This window comes from Lathyrus oleraceus, chromosome 5 (assembly GCF_024323335.1).
Source record: "Lathyrus oleraceus cultivar Zhongwan6 chromosome 5, CAAS_Psat_ZW6_1.0, whole genome shotgun sequence".
In the NCBI taxonomy this organism is placed as follows: domain Eukaryota; kingdom Viridiplantae; phylum Streptophyta; class Magnoliopsida; order Fabales; family Fabaceae; genus Lathyrus; species Lathyrus oleraceus.
The window spans coordinates 49,318,304-49,343,302 of NC_066583.1; the positions used below are offsets into that span (position 1 = coordinate 49,318,304).

At 35.8% G+C, this 24,999-nt stretch overlaps 1 protein-coding gene across 1 annotated transcript; it reads left to right on the top strand.

Moving 5' to 3' along the window:
* The first annotated feature begins 11,175 nt into the window (after positions 1-11,175).
* LOC127078664 (uncharacterized) lies at positions 11,176-12,006 on the top strand. The gene has a single exon (XM_051019096.1). The coding sequence runs from the start codon at positions 11,176-11,178 to the stop codon at positions 12,004-12,006; it is 831 nt and encodes a 276-aa protein (XP_050875053.1).
* Positions 12,007-24,999: the final 12,993 nt, after the last annotated feature.

The following is a 24,999-nucleotide window of genomic DNA, read 5'->3' on the forward strand; positions in this document are numbered from 1 at the left end:
AAATGTTGACTTTTTGTTAAATAGTTGACCAAGTCTTGACCTGATTTTGACCCAATCCTAAATCTATCTTAGACCTATATCTTTAAATCCCATTCATCTTCATCATGTTCCAAGCTTGACCATTATGGAGACTTTTGATTCATGCTCATGTTGCCTTCAATTCATGTCCATATACCATGCCAAGTTCCTTGTCCAAGTAATGCATTCAACCTGCACCAGACCTGCAATATTAAAAGTGAAACACCAAATTCATCATTCATCTAACTCATGATTCATAATTCAAACACATAAGTCATGTTCATACAAACCAACTTGCACGACTAAGGCATGTTCATAAGTTGAAAACCCGCATTATTTCAGCATATACATTGCTCATGCTATACAATCCAATACATTACTTCACAATCCAAAACAAGGCAATGCATACTTCATGATCAAAATAGAACCATTGTATAAACAAGCAATACAATGTCATCACCAATTCAATTCATCACAAAACCATCAATACACAAATTCAATAATCAATACATTTACACATTCATAACAGGAACAATGTTGAACAAATGCATACTATTCAACAAATAACCACCAATGCAATACATACATTCAGCAAACCAAAAGCATTCACAACTCATCACTATGTTGCAGCAAGACAAGACAAATTCACATTCATACAATGCAACATACCTAAAATAGATTCAAACATACATGACAACTACATACATTCAATCAATCATGATGACCATTAATCACACTTACACACACATTCGTCAAAAAATCTAACTGTCATGACAATTTTCATCATCATGCAACATATAATCCTAAATGCAATTCATCATCAAATCTTGCAGCAATCCAACGACATAATGCAGCATAACATATCTCAAGCATCCGTGATAATTGAGGACCCAATGCACATGCAATGCATACATACTTCAATTCATTACACATACATATTATACATAACTAACCATTTCCCAACTTACACTTCAAACCATTAACCACCCAAACTATTGTCCAAAATAATTTCTAACCACATGCCCAAACAATTGCCCTATGTAGTTAATAACTAACTTGCTCACTAACCTAGCTGCCCTAACATTCAACTAACCATCAACTAACTAAACCTTAATTCTAACATAACTAACCATCTTCAGTCAGTTAACTCTAACAATCATCTAATAATTTATAACTGAGTCATAACTGTCTAACTGACTATATCAACCAATTGCCACGTGTTTAGGGCAATGACCTAAATACCCTTAACATCTAATTTCCCACCAAAATTAGTTTAAACCTCTAACTAACTCCTAGCCTCCAAAGAAACACATTTTCCATCCATTTTTTACACTGATTTCAGTATAAAACTAACACAATTCACCTAATTTTCTTAATTTTTAACAAAACCACAATTCTAACAAACCTTTGAACATTCCTCAACCCTTGATTGATCATTGCCATGGATCACCATCTCGTGGCCACATATCAATCACTCATAACTAATTACTAATTGAATTTCCCTCCCAATTTTCATCTTCACTCAACTACATAAACACTAATTCATTACTTCATCAACAAGTTTGAATGACCTAATAAAGCTTTGCCTAATTCTTACCCCCAAACCTCTCAAAATCACTCCAAATCTCTCAATACACCATTTATTAGATCTTCACATTGAAGCTCTGAATCAATTGAGCTAGAACCTCCACTTTACACTAACTGTTCATCATCACCATCACTACAAGTTTATCACCCTAATCCTTATATCCTAATACATCTATAACAACACACTACAACAGTCCACCAGAATTTCAACAGAAAGGGAAAAAGAAGGAGAAGAAGAATTCGTGAAAGCAATGGATTGAAACTTTTACCTGAAATTGTACATGCCTCTGGGTTTGTATCTTTTATATTCATCTTAAAACATCTTTACAATAATTACCAGAGAAATCCTTAGCTCTGTGGTAAGCTTCAATCATCAATTCTGTTGGAAATCAGAATTGAAACAAAGCTTCAAAAGTGAGTGGAGGAATGTATATTATTCGATTAATCAGTAGCTAATATATATCCATCTTACAAGTAAAAAAGAAATAACCAACTCTACTCTTTACATGCCTATAGAGTAGGAACACAAATAACAAACCCTATTTCTCCTAAAGAATAGGTCTTATTCAAACAGACTAAGACTTATAAAACAGTAGATTAAGACAATAATAATGTCCACCTAACATTCCCTCCCTTAAACTAAAACACATGTATTTTAGTTTAACTCTGACGCACTAACCATTCCAAGCATACCACGGAGTTTTTCAAACTGCTCAAGTTTGAGTGGTTTTGTCATCAAGTCTGCTACTTGCTCCTGAGAGTTGCAGTACTTTAATTCTACAACACCTTCATTTACTAAATCTCTTAAAAAATGAAATCGCACATGAATATGCTTACTTTTTCCGTGAAAAACTGGATTCTTAGCCAACTGAACGGCAGAGCTACTGTCACATTGAATTATAGTTCCTTCAACCTGCTCCACTCCAATCTTTCTCAAGATTCTCTTTAGCCATATACACTGACAAGCACATAGAGCTGCTGCGATATATTCGGCCTCGGTAGTTGATAAAGTCACCACAGGCTATTTTTTAGATGACCAGGATACAACTCCAGATCTTATCATGAACACATATCCAGATGTACTTCTTCTATCATCAAGATCACCCGCATAGCCATTATCTGTGAATGCCAAGAGTTTTGCAAAACCTTCATTCTTTGTGTAGACAATGCCTAGCTCAGTTGTCCCTTTTAAATACCTCAAAATTCTTTTGGCTGCCAACCAATGTGACATGGTTGGTCTAGACATATAACTGCTTATGAGACTTACACCATACATTCAGTCAGGACGAGTTATAGTTAAATACATGAGACTCCCAACCATTTGTTTGAACAATGTTGCATCAACTTTAGTTCCTCCTTCATCTTTTGACAACTTTGTTCCTGGTACAATTGGATTTTTCACACTATTGCTGTTTTCCATCTCAAATCTTGCTAACACTTCTCGTGCATATCTTCTTTGACAAATAAAAATACCATCAGAATTTTACAGCACTTCCATTCCAAGAAAGTGCCTCATTCTTCCTAAATCGGACATATCAAACTCTATCATCATTGACCTTTTAAATTCCATACACATGCTCACATCACTTCCAGTAAAAATTAAATCATCTACATAAAGGCTAATTATTAAAATTTTACCTCCTTTTGACTTGGTGAACAAAGTTGCTCACTGGAACATTTCTCGAAGCCTTCACGCAGAAAGTAAGACTCAATTTTGTTGTACCACGCCCTTGGCGCTTGCTTAAGGTCATATAGAGCCTTTTTTAGCTTGTAAAATTTCCTTTCTTTTCCTTTCTTAACAAACCCTTCAGGTTGTTGAACAAATACTTCCTCCTTGAGTTCACCGTTAAGGAAAGCACTTTTTACGTCAAGCTGAAAAACCTCCCAGCCAGACTGTGCTGCTACTGCAAGTCTTGTTCGAATGGTATCGAGCCTTGCTACTGGTGCAAATACTTGGTGTAATCAACTCCATACCATTGTGCATAACCCTTAGCTACCAATCTCGCTTTATGTTTCTCGACATCCCCATTTTCATTAAGTTTGGTCTTAAAGACCCACCTAACTCCAATAGGCTTAGCATCCTTAGGCAAATCCATCAATTCCCATGTTTGGTTCTTCTCTATAGCTTCCATTTCTGCTTCCATAGCCTCTTTCCACTTCTCACTTTTGACTGCCTCTGCAAATGAAAATGGATCATTCTCTGTTACCATCATCATTGCATGCATATCTTCTTCTTCTGAGAGACCTTCTCCCATTTCATAGTCCGCCATCCATACTGGTTTTGTTCTGACTCTTTCAACCCTCCCTTCAGCTGCAACTTCTTGAATGTTTACTTCAATTTGTGGTGAATAATCGGAAGGAGTATTTCTGACCTCCTCAGTATTTTCCTCGCCGACATGCTCTTTTTCACTTTCATTATCATCTTCTAGCACATCCAAAATCAGTTCTTCTTCAGTTCTTCCCCAATCCCAGCTCTCTTCTTCTTCTTCAAATTGAACATCATTGCTGATGATGATCTTCTTAGTGGTTGGATCATGTAATCTATAGGCCTTGGATTCATTGCTAACCCCCAGGAACACACACTTCTTGCTTTTGGCATCTAACTTGCTCCTCTTTTGGTCTGGAATATGAGCATGTGTTATGCAACCGAAAACCCGAAAATAAGTTGTTGTTGGCTTCACTCCACTCCATGCTTCCTCTGGATTTTTCTCTTTTACTGCTGCGGTCAGGCTCCTATTTTGAACATGAACACACCAATTTACAGCTTCTGGCCAAAACACTTTTGGAACTTTCTTATCAGCTAATATTAAGCGTACTGCATTCATGATTGTTCTGTTCTTTCGTTCGACAACTCTGTTCTGTTGTGGAGTGTATGCTGCTGTCAACTGCCTTCTTATACCATGAGCTTTACAAAATTCTCCAAATTCATTTGAGTTAAACTCACCTCCTCTATCTGTTCTCAAACAAGTTATATATGCACCAGCCTCTTTTTCAATAAATGCTTTGAAATTATTGAATGCACTAAAGTCTTCTGATTTTTCATGTAAACATTAAACACAAGTTTTACGTGAAAAATCATCAATAAAACTTATGATATACCTTTTGTCACTGTTGGAAGCAGGTTTGATAGGCCCACACAAACCAGAATGCACAAGTTGAAGTTGCTTTGATGCTCTCCAAGAACTTTGTTTCGGAAAGGATCCTCTATGTTGTTTGCCAACCAAACAAGTTTCACATAACTTTTCTGGAACTTTGAGCAGAGGCACACCGTCTATCATTTTCTTGTATGCAAGTGTTCTTAATCCTGAGTAATTCAGATGGCCAAATCGACGATGCCACAAGTGTGACTCTTTCTCGGAGGAAAGTTCATCCTGAAGACACATCGAATTTCCTTTTGCTGCCATAGATGCTAACATATAAAACATTCTATTTCCACTCATGTTAGTTTGCATAATTAACCCTCTTTTAGGATGATAAACTTTACAAGTCCCTTGCTGAATTAAAATAGCTAAACCCTTCTCCTGAAGTTGCCCTATGCTCAACAAGTTACTTTTCAACTCAGGTATGTAAAAAACATTTGAGATTACCTGAATAATACCATTTACTTGAAGCCGTACACTTCCTTTAGCTACTACTGCCATTCTAGTGTCATTCCCAAGCTTCACTATTTGTTTAAATCCTTCCTCTAGCTCCGAGAACCATTCTTCGTTTCCGGTCATGTGATTTGAACACCCCGAGTCAAGAAACCAAGCTTCTTCTATTTTGGTTTGACCAGCATCAACATAAGACATTAGCAGAACCTCTTCTCCTTCTTCTACATGTTCAGCGTAGTTAGCCCGTTTCTCCCAATCAGGACACTCATATTGAAAGTGTCCCAACTGATGACATTTGAAACATTCTACAGTGGCTCTACTCATAGATGACCTCCCTCTTCCTCTACCTCGACCCACTCGGAATGAGCCTCTGCCCCGTCGTGGTTTGTCGTCATAAGAAATTCTTAATGCTTGTTCTTCCTCCTGACTCCCATGCATTCTTTGATCTTGAACAAGTAAACTTCCATGGAGCTCATCAACAGTCATAGTATCTATGTCATTTGACTCCTCAATTGAACATACAACATAATTGAATTTGGTAGTCAAAGATCTCAAAATCTTACCCACCACTGTGCTTTGATTCATATCTTCTCCATTCACTTTCATTTTATTTACCACCATGAGGGTTCGTGAAATGAAGCCATCGATCTTTTCTCCTTCTTTCATAACCAGCATTTCAAACTCCTTCCTCAATGCCTGCAGCTGCACTCTCTTTACTTTGGTTGATCCCTGGTACTTCTATTTCATTGAATTCCATATCGCCTTTGATGTTCTTTTGTCAAGAATGGTTTCCATGATCTCTCTATCAATCGCTTGAAAGAGATAGTTCTTAACTTTCAGATCTTTGAGTTTTGTTTCTTCGGCACTTTTCCTCTGGGCCTCACTTGCCGAAGAAGTCCCGATTGCTGGTGCTGGAATACCTTCATCCACCAGGTTCCACATCTCTTTGCTCCTCAAGAAATTCTCCATCAACATCGACCAATGATCATAATGGCCGTCAAATCTTGGAGTCACAAATTTCTCAGAGTTTGTCATGCTTCACTCACTCTCACACTCCTATTTAGTCAGCCCCCTTTTGAAAGCTCTGATACCAAATGTTGGAAATCAGAATTAAACAAAGCTTCAAAAGTGAGTGGAGGAATGTATATTATTCGATTAATCAGTAGCTAATATATAGCCATCTTACAAGTAAAAAGAAATAACCAACTCTACTCTTTACATGCCTATAGAGTAGGAACACAAATAACAAACCTTATTTCTCTTAAAGAATAGATCTTATTCAAACAGACTAAGACTAATAAAATAGTAGATTAAGACAATGATAATGTCCACCTAACAAATTCTTCATCATATGTGTCGTCTTTGGTTACCACAGTGTAGCCTTTGGGATGATGAACCATGGCCTAAAGGTTGCACTTTGATTTATTGGATGTATGTCATTGAATTTCTCTTTGAAGTTTTCTAGGGTTTATGTGTTTGGTTTCAAAATGAAGGTTAGGGAGAGTTTCGGGAAAAATAAAGGTAAAAGATCGAGAGAAGATGAGGAGAGGTTTAATTTAATGGAAGTTTAGGCGTGTTATGGGCTATGTCGTTTCCAGAGGCGATTTCTGGTGCGGAGCAACGGTTTCAAGTGAGGCATGGCAAGAGAGATGAGGAAGATAAGGGTCTGAAGACGTGGTGAGTTGTGATGGACTTTTCCTCCCTTTCCCTCCTTCTGATTTCTCGCTTGGGCCACAAACCAAAGGCCCAAAGGCATTTTGCTTACACACACTGTAATTTCTTTTAAACACCCAAATTCTGAAATAAAAACAAACAAAAATAATAATAAAAAATGCATGGGCCTCCCTCTGGGTCCTGAGCTAATAACATATTCTCTACACCTTTTCCATTGATGCACCCCCTGGCAGAGTATTACTATTATTCAACTATTTATGTTAACAAATTATTTTATCCTAATTAAATTTAGATTAGAATTAGTTACAAAATTAAGGTTACCTATGACTAACTTTTGTTCTTTCTTTTATTTGACCTTTCTTCACAATTTCATGGTTTTTGATGTATATAGCTTGACCCAAGTTTTGCATGGTCCCTATTTGTCTTGATTTAATTAATTGATTAAACTTCTTTTGGTTCATTAATTTATTAAACTTCTTTTTGTCAATTGATGTATATAGCTTTAAACAAAGTAGAGAATGAGATATTTGAGCAATCATCAAAGAAAGAGAGGCTACAAATGCATATATCTAATCTCTTTTGAGTGTGGCTAGAACCTCTCTTACCATTCGACTAAGGTAAATTTGTGCCACGAGTAGGGAGATAATAAGAAAATATAAAGAAAATGTATGGCTAACCATATGTTTCTAAGCCTCCAATGAACTGAAAGATGGTTGGAGAAAGCTTTGAATAACATGCTAGAGTCCATTTCGATCCAAAACTTGAGCCAACCATGATTTTTACTAATTTCAATGGCTTTCAAAATAACATAAAAATCTGCATAATCAAAAGGGCCAGAAATTAAGTTTTCTGCAAAAGCTAGCAGAAAATCACCTTTGTTATTTTTTAAAATTCCTCCACAACCTAAAGCATTAGTATATGTATTAAATGCACCATCACAATTACACTTGTGCCAGACATGATTAGGGGGGACTAAATAACTTATTTAATTGTAAGAGCTCTAGGGAGAGAATTCTTGTTGGGGCTACAAATCGGGGGATCAAACATGAGATAGCATTTTTAACTTTGGGCTTTTCTTTAAGAGAAATACACCTTTATGAGACACACATCACATACTCACCCAAAACCTTAAGGTGATAGGTGTGTGGATTGTCCCACTTATAAATGCTCAAGTCTCCATATTTCTAACAAATACGAGACTCCCCACACTACTCACACTTGTTACTCTCAACGCTCCCCCTCAAGTGTGAGTTTATCCATAATTCTACCCTCAAGCGTAAGCTCTTTTTTTTATCACATATACTTGTACTGCCGTTGGCACTCTTCAACGGGACACTCTACCCATGACCATGTGGGGATACTTTCGATACAAGTGAGTCGGTCCCTTCACTCGAACCAAAGGCTCATGATACCACAGCTAGGGCTACAAATCAAAGATTTAAACACGAGGGAACATTTTTTAATTTGGGGCTTTTCTTTAAGATCAACACATCTTTATGAGAGATACACCGCACACTCACCCAAAACCTTAAGGTGATAGGTGTGTGGATTCTCCCACACATAAATGCTCAAGTCTCCATATTTATAACCAATGTGGGACTTCCCCACACTACACATACTTTTTATTCTCAATAATTCTAACACCAAAAAATTTAATGAAAGAAAAGTCATACATCGAGATCGAAGTTGATTTACTAGTGTTATTACCCACCATTTTAACTTTATTCACGATCCAGTTGATGGAAGAGGTGAACCAGGTTTCTGTTATCCTTGATATACATTAAGAAAACACCGTTATTTTCTAAGAGACATTTAAATTTATGATGTTATAATAAAACGCCATTTTTGTAAATTGTGGCGTTTGAAACCGAAATAATAGCACCTTTTAAACTGTCATTATTTACATGTTTTTTTTGTAGTGTGTTGTTTCTCGAATTCATAATCTGATTGATCAGGAGAATAAAAATTTTCTTCAACACTAAAGAGGTTTGCTTTGATTTTCCTTGAATGTAAAAGGATAACCAGTCTTCTAACGAATTATGATTGTTTTGTATGCTTTCCTTCCTCATAAGTCAAAGCCAGAGCTTCTTGGAAAAGGACTATTGGTCCGAACATTTCCATAGTTTGGAAATCTTGTTTTTCGGATAAAGATGACAATACTAACATTGAAGTTAGGGAGTATCCATCGAGTGTTGAAAGGGCTATTATACTAATATTGAATTTGGGTACTAGCTAGTAAATGATAGAGAAGAATAAAATTTATGTAGATGTTTTCTATTGTAATTTTTCATAGGAAATTTTCAGAGATAAAGAATAAGAATACCTATTGAAATCACAATAGATCTCGTGATAGTAAAGAAACAAACTAAAAAGAAAAAATCAGTAAAATAAGATATGAGTTGCTTATAAAGTGTGTGTGTGTGTGTGTGTGTGTGTGTTGTGGTGTTTGTCACTAAGGAGCATTGAACATTGTGAAATTTCTTCTTATAAATGCTAAAGTCTCCATATTTTCAACTAATTTGGAACTGTTATCCACACTACTCACACTTGCTACATTCTCAACACACCTTCTCAAGTGTGAGTCCACAATGCTCCCCCTCAAGTGGAAGCTCTTCTTGCTTCCACAAACACGTGTATCGCACATAATATTTCTTACTCACCATCATTATGGCGTCATTGACACTCTTCAATGAAAAGTTTCTTACTCACTATCCTTGTGGGACTGTTGACTTTCAATACAAGTAAGTTGATCTCTTTCTCGAACCAAAGGCTCTGATACAATGTGTTGGGGGAGTTTTTCACTAAGGAGCACTGAACATTGTGAGATTTCTTTTTTTAAGGCAACATATTTGTGAGAGACACACCACATATCCACCAAAAACCTTTAGGTGATAAGTAGGTGGATTCTCTTACTTATAAATGCTCAAAGTCTCCATATTTCCAACCAATGTGAGATTATTACCCACATTACTCACACTTGCTATATATAGTCGGGATCCGTTGACATCAAGTGTAAATCTAAAAGTCTTACACCAAATCTAAATCGTTAATATTAATATATCAAACGGTCATATAAGTAACTTATTTTTTAGGAGAAAGCAACGGTCATGTATTCTTTTTATTTCATTTAATATAATAGTTTGGTTCAACCCTATTAACGATTGAGATTTGGTTAAGCCTTTTAGACTTACACCTGGTGTAAACGGATCCTAACTATATATATATATATATATATATATATATATATATATATATATATATATATATATATATATATATATATATATATATATATATATATATATATATATATATATATATATATATATATATATATATATATATAAGTCAAGATCTATTAACACCATATATAAGTCTGATAAGTCTAACACACTTACACTAAATCTATATATATATATATATATATATATATATATATATATATATATATATATATATATATATATATATATATATATATATATATATATATATATATATATATATATATATATATATATATATATATATATATATATATATATATATATATATATATATATATATATATATATATATATATATATATATAAGTCAGGATCTATTAACACCATATATAAGTCTGATAAGTCTAACACACTTACACTAAATCATTCACTTTTGTCCTAAACGTACTTAGACAAACTTCATCTTTTTCCTCCAAACTTCTTCCATTTACGAAACGTTATTCCTATACTAAACCAAACTTAAAAACATCATTTCTTCTATAAACGAATCTCAAAAACATTTCTTTCATTAACGAGTTTCAGAACTCCATAATCTCTTATCCAAATTGAACGAGGTATGAGAAACGTGGATTCAACTTAGCAACGTTAGTTGTCATGGTTGTGTCAGGTAAAATGTTATTATTTAACATATTCTATTTTTTTATTTTGTTTTTGTTGTTATTGTTCTTCTTTTTCTTCTTTGAACATGCAACAAAGGAGTGGAATAGGTGAAAAAGATTCGTCTTCAAACTCTTAGAGGTGAATTTGAATGTTTATTTATGGAAGGGTCCGAGCCAATTTCTGATTATTTTTCTCGAGTATTAGCCGTAGTCAATCAACTTAAAAGAAATGGTGAAGATGTTGATGAGGTGAAAGTCGTGGAGAAAATACTTCGCACTTTAAATCCAAGTTTTGACTTTATTTTTACCAACATATAAAAAAATAGAGATTTAAAGACCATGACTATTGAGCAACTAATGGGTTCCTTACAAGCATACAAATAAAAACAAAAGAGAAAAATTTAACAAAAGGAGGATATGGAGCAACTACTACAACTCAACATAAAAAAAGCAAACTATGTGAATTACAAGAGCCAAAGAGGACGAGGTCGTGGCCAAGATCGTGGATGTGGACGAGGACATAAAGGAGAAGGAAGATGGGGTTACAACAACTACTCCAATAAATTCAACAGTGGTCAAAGAAGTTGGAATCCACAAGCAACAAGAGATCGTGGAATAGGAAATTCATGGTTGAGGTGTGACAAATCACAAATCAAGTGCTTCAAATGCAACAAGATTGGTCACTACGCATCAGAGTGTAAATACTCGAAGAACCTGGTGGAAAAAGCTAACTTTGTAGAGGAAAAAGGCGGAGAAGAAGAAACTTTGATGCTCGCATGCCAAAACCAAGTTGAAGAGAAAAGAAATAAATTGTACCTCGACATCGACGTAAGCAACCACATGTGCGGCGATCAAAGTATGTTCATAGAAATCAATGAAGTGACAACTAAAAATGTCTCATTGGAGATGACTCAAAGATATCGCTTAAAGGAAAAAGGTAAAATTCTCATACGCTTGAAGAACAAGAGTCATCAATTCATATCTAATGTCTACTATGTTCCTAGCATGAAGAATAATATTTTGAGCTCGGGACAATTATTAGAGAAAGGCTATGACATCCACTTGAAAGAACATAGTATTTTCTTAAGAGATTGTGGAGATAACTTGATTGCTAAGGTGCATATGTCAAAGAATAGAATGTTCCTCTTAACATTCAAAATGGTGTTGCAAAGTGTCCCAAGACTTGCTATACGGACTCTTCATGGCTATGGCATCTATGATTCAGAAATCTCAACTTCGACTGTCTAAAATGTTTGTCAAAGAAGGAGATGGTGAGAGGCTTCCCTAGTATAAACCACTCAGACCAACTATGTGAAGGATGTCTAGCTGGGAAGCAATTCTGGAAAAGCTTTCCAAAGGAATCAACGACAAGAGCGACAAAACCGCTAGAGCTCATACACACCAATTTTTGGTAAAAGTAAATACTTTATCCTCTTTATTGATGATTATTATAGAAAATTAGTGGGTTTATTTCTTGAAGGGGAAGTTAGAAGTGTTTGAAAACTTTAAGATGTTCAAAGCCCTTGTGGAGAAAGAAAGTGGTCTTTCCATTAAGGCCATGAGATCTGATCGAGGAGAAGAGTTCATTTCAAATGAGTTCAACAAATATTGTGAAGACGACGGAATCCACCGCTCACTAATAATGTTAAGATCACCACAACAAAATGGAGTAGCAAAGAGAAAGAATCATACCATACTTAACATGGTGTGAAGTATGCTTAAGAGCAAGAAGATGCCGAAAGAGTTTTGGGCCGAAGCAGTGGAATGTGCAGTTTACCTGACAAATTGTTCCCCAACAAGAAGCGTGCATGAGAAAACACCACAAGAAGCATGGAGTGGAAGGAAGCCCGAGATCTCTCACCTCAAAGTGTTTGGAAGCATTTCCTATACCCACGTTCCAGATGAAAGGAGAATAAAGCCCGATGATAAAAGTGAGAAGTATGTATTCATGGGTTACGACTCAAGCTCCAAAGGATACAAGCTCTATAATACAAATAATGGAAAGATCATCATAAGTTGTGATGTGGAGTTCGAAGAAGAATTTTGTTGGGATTGGAGTGTTCAAGAAGACATGTACGATTTTCTTCCTTACTTTGAAGAAGAAGACGGAATGGAACAACCAATGATAGAGGAACATATTACACCAACTGCCTCACTGAAGCCAAGGTTGGATGAAACAAGCTCAAGTGAGAGGACACCATGACTAAGGAGCATTGAAGAGCTTTACGAGGTAACCGCAAACCAAAACAATATTAACCTATTTTGTCTTTTTGGTGATTGTGAGCCTTTAAGCTATCAAGAAGTCGCAAAAAACATAAAGTGGAGAGACGCCATGGAAGAAGAAATCAAGTCAATCACGAATAATGGTACATGGGAACTTACTACACTTCCACGAGGACATAAAGAAATCGAAATAAGATTGGTGTATAATGTGAAGTTGAAGTATGTATTGTCTCAAGATCAATATGCCGACATTTTCACTAAGCCACTCAAGTTGGAAACTTTCGTGAAGCTAAGGAGTATGCTTGGAGTAAAAAAATAAAGTTTAAGGGGGGATGTTGAAATTAAACTTGATTTGGGCCTAACCTTATTATTTGGATTTTTGGGCTTAGTTATTATGGGCTTAGATTATCTTGGGTAATGTTTCTAAAAAACTCTCGTAGTGTTTGGAGTGTCTAGATACTTCTTAGGATTGTAATATTTTCTAGAATACTCTTTGAATTTCTAGAGTTAAGAATTCTCTAGAATTTGTGTGTCTATAGTTCTCCTTAGAGTACTATAAATAGAGATGTAATCCTACTCTTTTGTATCAAGAAAAAAATACAAAGTTCTCTCTTTCATAAATAGTTCTCCTACATATCAAGTTTCACTTCAAGCCTCTAATATTCCCACACACTTTTCTTAAACACAAAAGGCTTTATTTATAACAAGAGAAAACCAATAGATTAAAAAAAAAAGATACAATAACACAAGGGGACTAAACTAAGACCCCTTAAAAGAGTCTAAGCTTAGGGGTATCTTGTCTAATAAGTAAAACCAGTAATAACACTTCAATCTTACTCTCAAATTAGCAAGAGAGTCGACGCAAATATTGGCTCTCTAAAGACGTGAGATATGATAAAATCAATGAACTTAGTATAAGACACACAATTAAGCCATCTAGACTTGATTTTCCAAAGGACAACACTGAAATTTGAGAAGGCTTTAACCACAAGAAGGCAATCAATATCAATTCAAATCTTCCTCCAATTATGCTTTATGTCAATCTCGATGGCTATAATGGCAACAAAGAGCTCAGTAAATAAAGTAAGCCCTGGACCAAGAATCTCACATAAGCTACCAACATGATTGGATATGCCATTCATGAAAATGCCACAACAAGAGGTCAACATTGGAATCCATCTATCAAGATCATCGATATTGCATTTGAGCCATCCAGAAGGAGGGGGAGACCAGAGGATTTTTAATTTGTAATCCAGAGGTTCATCAAGCCAGGGGTCGAGCTAGAAGTTAGTGTTTTTTCCATTTCCAATTAAACAATGGAATTGTCTTTAACAATGTTGAAAGAGTCTTTGATGCTACTCCAGATGGAATACTTGATTGTTCTGGTATTTCTTCTTACCCTCGCAACAAGGATGGTGGACCAACTATTATTAACTTCGAAAAAATTCCAACAGAGATGCAAATGTGAGGTGTGATTGAAACTTTTGATAGATTTAATACAAAGGCCACCATATTTTATTAATTTTCAATTTCAACAAGTATTCCAAGCATCAATTACCATTTTCATTTTATCCAAATTTCCACACCATATAAAGTTCCTCATCCAAGATTCATTGACCTTAATATGTTGTAGGGCCATTTGTACACAAAGATGCAACAAATCAATGTGCTAAGGATGACAAATCTGACAAGTTGAACACGACCAACAACATATAGGAGACTATCTTTCCAAGCAGATACCTTGAGCTTGACTTTATCAAAAATAAATTGGAAATGAGAAGCTTTAGGTCTTCCAATGAAAATAGGAGCCCCGGGGTACAAGAATGGGGGGGGGGGGGGGGGGGGTAGCGGTAAATTCATGACCATTAAGCTATGGATAAACTTAACGTCAATAAAACTAGAGTCTTCACCGCACTTTTATTGTTTCCAAAGGAAAAGGGAAAAGTACGAACAAAACCCAAAGATAAGAAGTTCTCAAATCAAAATTAATAAAATGCCAGAGATTACACGTAAGGGGGTTGGTTACACATAAGGAAGGTGTTAGCACCCAAAGTATCCTAGGTACTCCTAGGGAGCCCTTTTTTATGTGTATATATGTTTTTGGTATAAAAGATGTTTGAGAAAAAATAGAGTGTGGAGATGAGAAAATAATTCATTGATTATATTTTTGTGTTTGACAAGACCTTCGAACTTGTGCCTACATACCAACATAAAAATGAGGGATCAAAACCTCGTAGTTCGTGGTAACAATTTCAAAATGAGTGGATTATTTTTAATCAAAAGTTAAGTTTAAAAGAGGCACAAAAGGCCCAAAAGTTTGGATAAGTGTTAGTTCTTTTTGTCTTTTAAAATTTTAAGTCAATATGATTAGGTTTATTTACAAGTTTGATTTAAGAAAAGAGTTTAAAAATTCGTTGGCATAAGGACAAAGTTTCTAATTGAAAACATGTACAAGTTTGAAATAACAAGCAAAGAAGGTTTTAAAAAAAGGGGGAGAGATTTGAAATTTAAGAAGTGTGATGAGATGAAGAGACTAATCCTAAGCACAAAATTAAAAGTTAAGAGTTGAAAAGATCTGACCAATGCGACGCAATCTAACATACAAGAATGCCATATAGAAAGCTCACTTTCCCTTTGGACTTTGAATCAAGCAATAATCAGCAAGAAATTGTCAATATCAAGAGCAAGGCATCAAATAAAGATGGACACATCCAAGCAAGCAATTACACAACTAACAGTCTTCTTTACTTCCTCATGTATCAGATAACCTCTTCTTGACTTTGCTCAGAATAAGACATTAGGCACAGGTTCAAAGTAACAGTTGCATCAAGACCATGTAGCAGATCAAATGAATCCCATGACTTGCATCAGATGAAAGCTCAAATCTCAATAACTTGGTCTAAAAAATGTTGGCATTGGCCAAGTCCTTTTGCATATGGAATGTTGCCTAATTCTAAGTCCAAGAGCTCAAATCAAATCCAATAGTCCACACAAATATTTTTTAGGGTTTTTGTTGTTTATTAAGTATTTTAAGGTCCTAAGACCACAAACACAAAAACAAAGTATGCAAACAAATATATACAATCACAATATATGGCTCAAATGAGCAAAGTGAAAATGACATAAACAAAAACAAATTAAATGATATGTAAATGAAAAATGGAATGGTAAATGACTTGAAATTAAATTGCATAAAATAAATGACTTGAAAGATAAAAGCAATATTAATACAAGTTAGTCAAATGTTAGTTGATTAGATGTTAGTGGTGTTTTGCCTTTCAATTGATTAAGTCATTCTTTGGAGAACACTCGACCCTCTATTCATAAGCATGGATCCTTGAACCAAGACATCTTCCAAAGGAAGAAAAAAAGGCCAAGTTTCCATACAATACCATGAAAGGGGGGAGACTTACAATCCCACTTACTAGAATGCTATGCCTTTAGGGTCAAAATTTAGCTCTATGTTAAGTAATCGTAATTGGACTTATGTAGAAGTCACAATTATCTGAGGTCGGCCAATAGAAATTTAGGTGCTAATGCATGTTAGAGATATGGTATAATGAACCAATCTCTTAAAACATACCACACACAAAAAGAAAATAAGATAAAATGATTGATCTATCTCATCCATACTTGTATTGGTTCATCTAACATAAAGTTATTGATGGACCAATTAACTTTAGGATGTTAAGATGTCATTGGTCAATGTAAGGGATGGAAAAGAATGGGATTGAAGATAAAGAGGGAGGGGAGATGAGATAAACACAAATTGGTCATGGGAGAAATTTTATCAAATTAAAATCATCCATTCATTTTGGAAGATGAAATGTACATTTCATCAGTCCCCTAAATCCAATGATTTTAACTTAACAAAAGTAAAATCAACCTTGACCAAGGCCCAAACACATAGTCAAACATCACAAGTCAATAAAAATGGCTCAACATAATTTCTATACAATTAATCAATTAAAAATCAAATTAAAAGTGATTTAAATTTAAATTTTAATTGGCCAAAACCTGAAACCTCTTCAAAATACCAAATAAATGGCCAAGAGATTTATCCTAGGTCAATGAAGGTCAAAGGACCTTGGACAAAAAATTTCATGATTTTTGAAAAGTCAGAAGTATTTTTAAACAATTAAAATTATGTACAAAAACAATTAATTCATGAAAAATATCAAAATTAATCCAAAAAATTATTTTAATTCAAAAAATGAAAGAAGAAAATATTTAAAGATTTTTGGTGAAAGTCCCATATTTTTTGGATTAAAAATGAAAGTTATATGAATTAATCAAAATAAAAGGATTTTAAATGAAAAATCAAAAAATAAAAATAAAATCAAAAAAACGAGGGCCATCTGATCTCCCGCATTAATTGAGGTGGCATATCAGATGGCCACAAGTGTGCATTCCACAAACACCTGAGTGAAACGCGTGGTACACATGGTAATCACTTTGGACACGTGAGATTAGAACATGAGAACCAGATCAGATGGCCTGGATTGATCGAATGCACCACCAGAGCCCTAGCTCCGGTCATCTTCTCCGGTGATCTCCACCGGTCTGGTTCAGGCTCAACTCTATGGAAAATGAAAAGTGAATACACTAATTTGAAGGAAAAATGCTCAGGAGCACGAATCTGGCCTCAAGTTTCTCCAATTCCAAGTATATAAAAAGATACATGGATTTGAATTTTGAGGATCATGAACTGAGTTACTTCGATTTGACCTCAAAACAACTCAATCTTCTTGCCTACAGTGATAGGACTTCAGACAACGAAAAATCACAAAGAATGGTGAAGAATTGAGGGAGAATCGAAGAGATGAAGTTTCTGAAAATTCACCTTCAATGGAGCTTCAGACTGACACGATCTTGATTCTAATTGTGCTTGGCCTTGCTTCAGATGCTTGTTGGAAGTGATTAAGATCAAGAAAAGGTCTGGACTCTTGGAGTTTCAATCTCAAAAAAGATGGAGATTTGAAACTCAATTTTCAAAGAAAACCTTCAAGATTATCCTTCAATAGTGAAGGTTTCGGATTGCACGTTCAAAGCTTGGGCATGAGATCCTTAATTCTGAGCAATGAGGGTCTTATTTTTAGCCAAGGAGATTCATTTCCACACACTTCCAAATTTGGCAAAAATGAGAAATTCCCTTTGCATGCTTGCATGGGTGTGTGATAGGCCCATCAAGTGATGTAATCAAGTCCAAAAATGAGTGAGGATCATGCTGAAATCATGTTACAAGGCCATGCAATCGTGTATGAAAAGTGGAAGTGGAAATCCTCCAAATGGTTCTTCATATTTCAACCATGCACAAGTCCTTCATCCTTTGGCCAAATGAGATGATCTTGGACGTTTTGGAAAGGTGAGATCAAGGGGAACAAATTTCATGTTTAACACCTTTTCATTTGAAGCTTGGATCACGATGAATTTTGAGGTGGAAGTTTGGGAAATCAAACATATTTGAAAATTTTCAAAGTACCAAGTCATATGTTCACTTCTTCCACCTTGAATAACTTATTCTATGGAATTCAAATGAGAAAAGTTCCTTCATAAAAGTTGTATTTATTTCAAACCTATACAGTTTGGTAACAAATTTGACCTCATTTGGATTTGGCATGAAGGAGTTATGCATTTTAGAAGTTGAGGAAAATCACTTGTTCAATGGTATTGGTCCAAAATGACCTATAATGTTTCCTCTTGGCACATGCATTTGCAAGTTGAATTTGAACTCCATCCAAACATCAAAGTTGAAGTAGACATATTGAGTTTGGTCATGGAATTTTAATGGCTTTAATCTCATAAAAATTGAGCAAGTTAGGGTCTTGGGAAGTTGACCTCCAAACTAGGGTTTAGACAAAATGACCTATACTCTTTCACCATAAAAAATAAATTTCCAAGCAAAACTATCTCTTGACTTCAAAATAAAAGTTGTTTGTAATGTCATTTGGAGTAACGTTTATCTTGTAATAATTTTCATATGACAAAAAATGTAGGAGATAGGTTCTAGGGAACCCCAGTTTTGACCAGTTGACTTTCTCTAGTCAACCACCATGAACCAACTTGCTAACTTGACATTCTCTTGACTTTTGGGACTCATGGAGGATCATATATGTGTAATATGATTTAATATGAAGTGCACCTTGAAATATTTGATCAAATGTTGAAGAAGCTTGTTGAAGAAGTCACACAAGATACCTAGATGAATTAGGGTTTCAAAGGCAAGCAATCTCCAAACTCTTGATGAATTCTTGATCAAAATTACATGCGAAGATCATGGGGATCCATATATGATGCTTAGATCCACTATGAACCATCTACTGATTGAGCTCCTTTCATTAAGGGTCTCAAACCCTAGACATGAGCTTGATAGAGCATAAGTGAGCACACGCACTACCTACAAAAGAGTTAAACTATACATTGACATATTTTTGGTATTTTGGTTTGTAAATAATGAAAAACAAAGTATGATACAATCAAATATGCTTGGTGATCTCTCCCAATGTAAATCCAATGAATGAAGGGTAAGGAAGATGTCAAGGTGTGATCCCAATGCTAATGCATATGATGAGATGGCATGAGGGATCTTAGGGTCAAAGTTGGGGTCTTACAGCTGCCCCTATTTAAGGACATTCATACTGAGGAGATGAAGGTTAAAATCTTCATATCGACTCAGTAGAATGGTCTTAAATTACAACATATAGAAACAAATTTTGGTCCCTAATAGACCTCATGATGCATATAATATGAATGTTAAAAATAATCTTTGTGGGGAAAGTGTTGCCACAAAAACAAAAGAATACGAAGAGACTGAAAGTCCACAGGAGCATAGTGTATTCCATAAGGAAAACTCATTGGGGAGACAGAGACTCTGGGGGATAAAAAGTTGTGCGTAGGCCAGGCTACATCTAAAAATTAATGGGGGACACGAGGGTAATTCCATGAAAATAAATCCATGGAAAGACCCAGTCGTGGATAACGGGAAAAATTTGTAGGGGAAGCGAGTAAATTAGAACAAAACTGAAATACCCGAACCAAACAGGGAATTGGCGACTTCACTGAGGAAATGCGCACTCAAACTCAACTGGAAAAACATAAACTTCAACGCAGGAGTACCAAAAGTATATTATCCGTTACTAGTTACTGGACATGAAGATAACATAATCTGACAGAGAGACATCCGTTACTGGTTAGGGTAAACATATCAAGGATGACTCGCTGAGGAATAAGAGGTGTATTCATTACGAATTACTGGGTAAGAACAACCTGCTAGGGAAAATATCAAATAGGATTTACAACTACCGGTTACTAGGTAGAATACCAAAGAGAGAATATCTATCACTGGTTAAAGTGAACATATCAAGGATATACTCAGGGGAAGAATATCTGTCACGGGTTAAGGTGAACATATCAAGGATATACTGCCAGGAAAAATGGGAATTATATCTATCAGTTACTGGATAGAATACCGAAAAGAGAATATTCGTCACCGGTTAGGATGAACATATCAAGGATAGACTCAAAGAAAGGAATATTCGTCATCGGTTAGGATGAACATATCAAGGATAAACTACCTGGGGAAATGTAAAACGAATTCGTTGGGGAAAAATGAGAGGAAGTATATTACTTTTACTGGGTATTGGGTAGAAGTAAGGACTCACAAATCGAAAAGGATATCACCAGTTACTGGGTAACAAACTCTCGAGGGATCAAAGCATATATCTAGGCAAGAGCTAGAAAGAAACGGTCAAAGAAAGACTTGACCTGGTGGGGATATAACTCAGGGGGAGTGGTTTCGTCCAGATAATCAATCTGGGGAGGAAACTGAAGTAATGACCATCCACGAGGAAATAACTCAGTGGGGAATAAGAAAGGTTAAATTCTTTCGGATTAGGGGGCTGACACTCTACAATTGAAGGAGGACAGACACACCAAATCTGTATAGGGAAGATATTGTCACCATAGCAGAGGATCAGAAGTGTGATGATAATGCATAATGAAATGTCTAATATATGAATGTATATGTATATGTATATATGATTGATGATTATGCTGACAAAATAATCACAAAGGATACAGATGTCACTGATCTGAATCACCACTACAACACTCGACTAATCTTGACAGGATGGAGGCATCAATTGGAGAAAAATATAGGGATGAACATAAATGATCCAATCACAAACAACTCGACCCTGACTGGGGAGATAGAAAAGACATGCTGAATTGTCAACTCTGCGGGGAATTTCGGGTCAACACCATATCAAATGGGAGACAACCTTGCAGATGATCAAAATACTGCTCAAGAGTCAGTGTTGTCATGAGTCAGGAGTGAATTCCGTTAGCAACTTGAGGGGAATAAATCTTATGTCGGACTTATGCAAACCGTTGAGAATATGTGCCTCTAGCTCAGCCGGGGAGGCGATCACAAAACTCAGCTGGAGAAACGGAATTGTCGTGGGGAGGAAAAAGTGATCAAACCAACTGCTTGGGGAGGACCAACAATGTTTCGCCTTTTTAAGGCTTACCTGTTCTCAGATTGTTGTTGATATTTCTTAAATGAAGTCGATTGCTTTTAGAAGTAATTGTTTTTATTATTTTAAGAAAAATGATTTTAAATTTTATTTATTTAAGTATTTCACAATTATCATCATAAAAATTCAATTCTATTTAGCTGAAAAATAAATCAGAGTAGAAACAATTGGTTTGACACCATTCAAATGCAGCTGATCATTCCTGGTTTGACACCATTCAGCTTCTGTCAACTTGGCTCCCATTAAGGCACACAATGAAGGGATCTCAACCTCTACTGGGAGCAAAACTTCAATTCCATAAACAAGAGAGAAAGGGGTTTCCCTTGTTGAAGTGCGAATGGATGTACGGTACCCATGCAAAGAAAATGGTAGCATCTCATGCCAATCTTTGTAGGTTACCACCATCTTCTGAATGACCTTCTTGATGTTCTTGTTTGCAGCTTCAACAACCCTATTCATCTTAGGTTTGTAGGGAGAAGAATTATTGTGTGAAATCTTGAAGTCTTTGGAAAGAGCTTCCACCATGTTATTATTCAAGTTAGATCCATTATCAGTAATGATCTTACTTGGCACACCATAACGGCATATAATCTGATTCTTGATAAACCTCACAACAACTTGCTTAGTTACATTTTCATATGATACCACTTTAACCCACTTTGTGAAGTAATCTATAGCCACCATAATGAAACATTTCCCGTTCGAAGCTTTGGGCTCAATCATGCCAATCATATCAATTCCCCACATGGAGAAAGGCCATGGAGAGGAAATGACATTCAATAGTGTCGAAGGAACATGAATTTTATCTGTATAAATTTGACACTTGTGGCATTTCTTCACAAACTTGCAACAGTCAGATTCCATTATCAGCCAATAGTAACATGCCCTCAACATTTTCTTCGCCATAGCATGTGCATTGGAATGAGTACCAAAGGAACCTTCATGGACTTCAGTCATCAACAGGTCTGCTTCGTGTCTATCCACGCATCTGAGCAGAACCATATCAAAGTTTCTCTTGTAAAACACATCACCATTCAGGTAGAAGTTTCTAGCTAATATCCACAAAGTCTTCTTATCTTTCAAAGATTCCCCTGGAGGGTAAACTTGACTTTGGAGAAAACTCTTGATATCAAAATACCATGGCTTTTCATCTTTGATTTCTTCAATAACAAACACATGAGCTGGCCTATCGAGACACATGACCGTCAAATTGGGAACCTCATTCCAAAAATTCACCACAATCATTGAAGCCAACGTTGCAAGAGCATTCGCCATCCAGTTTTCATCTCGAGGGATATGATGGAACTCAATCTTTGTAAAGAAAGTTGAAATCCTCCTCGCATAATCTCTGTATGGTATCAAACCGGGTTGATTCGTCTCCCATTCACCTTTGATCTAATTCACAATGAAAGTTGAATCTTCATAGACATCAAGATACTTGATTCTGAGATCAATGGCCTCTTCAAGCCCCATAATGCAAGCTTCATACTCATCCATATTGTTTGTACACTTGAAAGTTAATCTAGCTATAAACGGAAAATGAGTGCCTTGAGGAGTAATAATCACGACCCCAATGCCATTACCGTACTGATTAACAGCTCTATCAAATACCATGTCCAGCGGGAACCAGGATCTGGCCCTTCTTCAAGCAATGGTTCATCGAAATCTTTCATTTTCAAGTACAAGATCTCTTTTTCAAGGAAATCATATTACACTTACTGGTAATCTTCAATCGGTTGCTGAGCCAAGTGGTCAGCTAAGACACTACCTTTGATCGCTTTCTGAGATCAGTATTCAATATCATACTCTGATAACAACATCTGCCAACGATAAATCCTCCCGATTAAAGCATGCTTCTCAAAAATATACTTGATTGGGTCCATTTTGGATATCAACCAAGTAGTATGATTCAACATATACTGGCGCAGACGCTTAGTACCCCAGGTATATGCGCAACAAGTCTTTTCAAGCATAGAATATCGAGTCTCAAAGTCGGTGAACTTCTTACTGAGGTAGTAGATAGCATATTCTTTCTTTCCAGATTCATCTTGCTGACCCAGAACACAACCCATACTTTCATCAAGCGCATTCAAATACATGATCAATGGTATTCCTTCAATAGGTGGAGATAGAATCGGAGGCTCAAGCAGATACGCTTTGATACTATCAAAAGCTTTTTGGCAATCTTCGGTCCAATCACAAGACTGATATTTCCGAAGAAGCTTGAATATAGGCCCACATGTGGCAGTCATATGCGATATGAATCTTGAAATATAGTTCAAGCGGTCGAGAAAACCTCTGACTTGCTTCTCAGTTTTGGGTGCAGGCATCTCTTGTATTGCCTTGACCTTGGCAGGATCAACTTCAATACCCTTCTCACTGACAATAAAGCCCAACAACTTACCAAAACGAACACCAAAAGTACACTTATTGGAATTCAAGAGGAGTTTGTACTTCCTCAAACGCTGGAATAACTTCACCAAATGCTTAACATGTTCTTCTTCATCACTTGATTTGGCAATCATATCATCAAAATAGACCTCAATCACTTTATGCATCTGTAAGACCCCAATTTTGCCCCTAAGATCCCTCATGGCATCATAATATTGCACCTTGCATGGCCTCAAGGATCATTAGCATCTTGGTTCCCTTTTCCTCTGGGTGGGACCTTTTGTGAGTTGGTTTGAGATCACCAAGCATGCTTGAATTGTATATCATTGCTTTTCTCTTTTTGATTACTAACCAAAAGCACAAAAGTATGTCACTAACATCTTTTGTTTATAGCTCAAGCAATCACCAGGTCAAGAGCCTCAAAAAGATCCTTTGTGCAAAGACATGACCAAGAAGAGATGATAGCAAGCATGGTAATGGTTCCCAAAGCTCTCATCCATCAAATATGCCTCCCTAGTACCTTAATTCATCATTTTGATCAAAGCAAGTCAAAGGGCTTGAAGTCTTGTTCTTTAAGGAAACCCTAATTCATCTGTGCACCACAATGCCTTGCTCTTGAAGCAACCTCAGCCCATGGTCAAATGCAATCAAGGGAAGTTCTTTAACTCTTCATTTCATGCATATTTGAACTTATTTGATTGTCCTCAATCATCACTTCATCAAGATATGGGTTGTGGACTTGAGAAGTTGATTAGTCAATTCATCTAACTATTTTGAAATGCACTGAGACCTAACGTTTTATGTGTTGGTCAAATGGAGATGATTCCAAAAGAAAAAATGTTATTAAGGACAATATGCACAACTTTCATATTCATTAAAAATTGATTTGAAGCTTGGAAGACCATCTTCCACTCCAATACATTATAGGTCATTTTGACTGAAACCCTAATTCTGGGTCAACTTCTAAAGGACATAACTCATTCATTTTTTATGATTTTGAGGTGGGATCAAATGAATTGGAAATATTAAGATGTTTAATTAAAATGTTATGTTGAACAAAATTTCAAAATCTCAAAGGAAATACATGTGATAA

Coding starts and splice junctions, on each gene's coding strand:
- LOC127078664 (XM_051019096.1), top strand. CDS start 11,176: ATGGAGCAACTACTACAACTCAACATAAAAAAAGCAAACTATGTGAAT.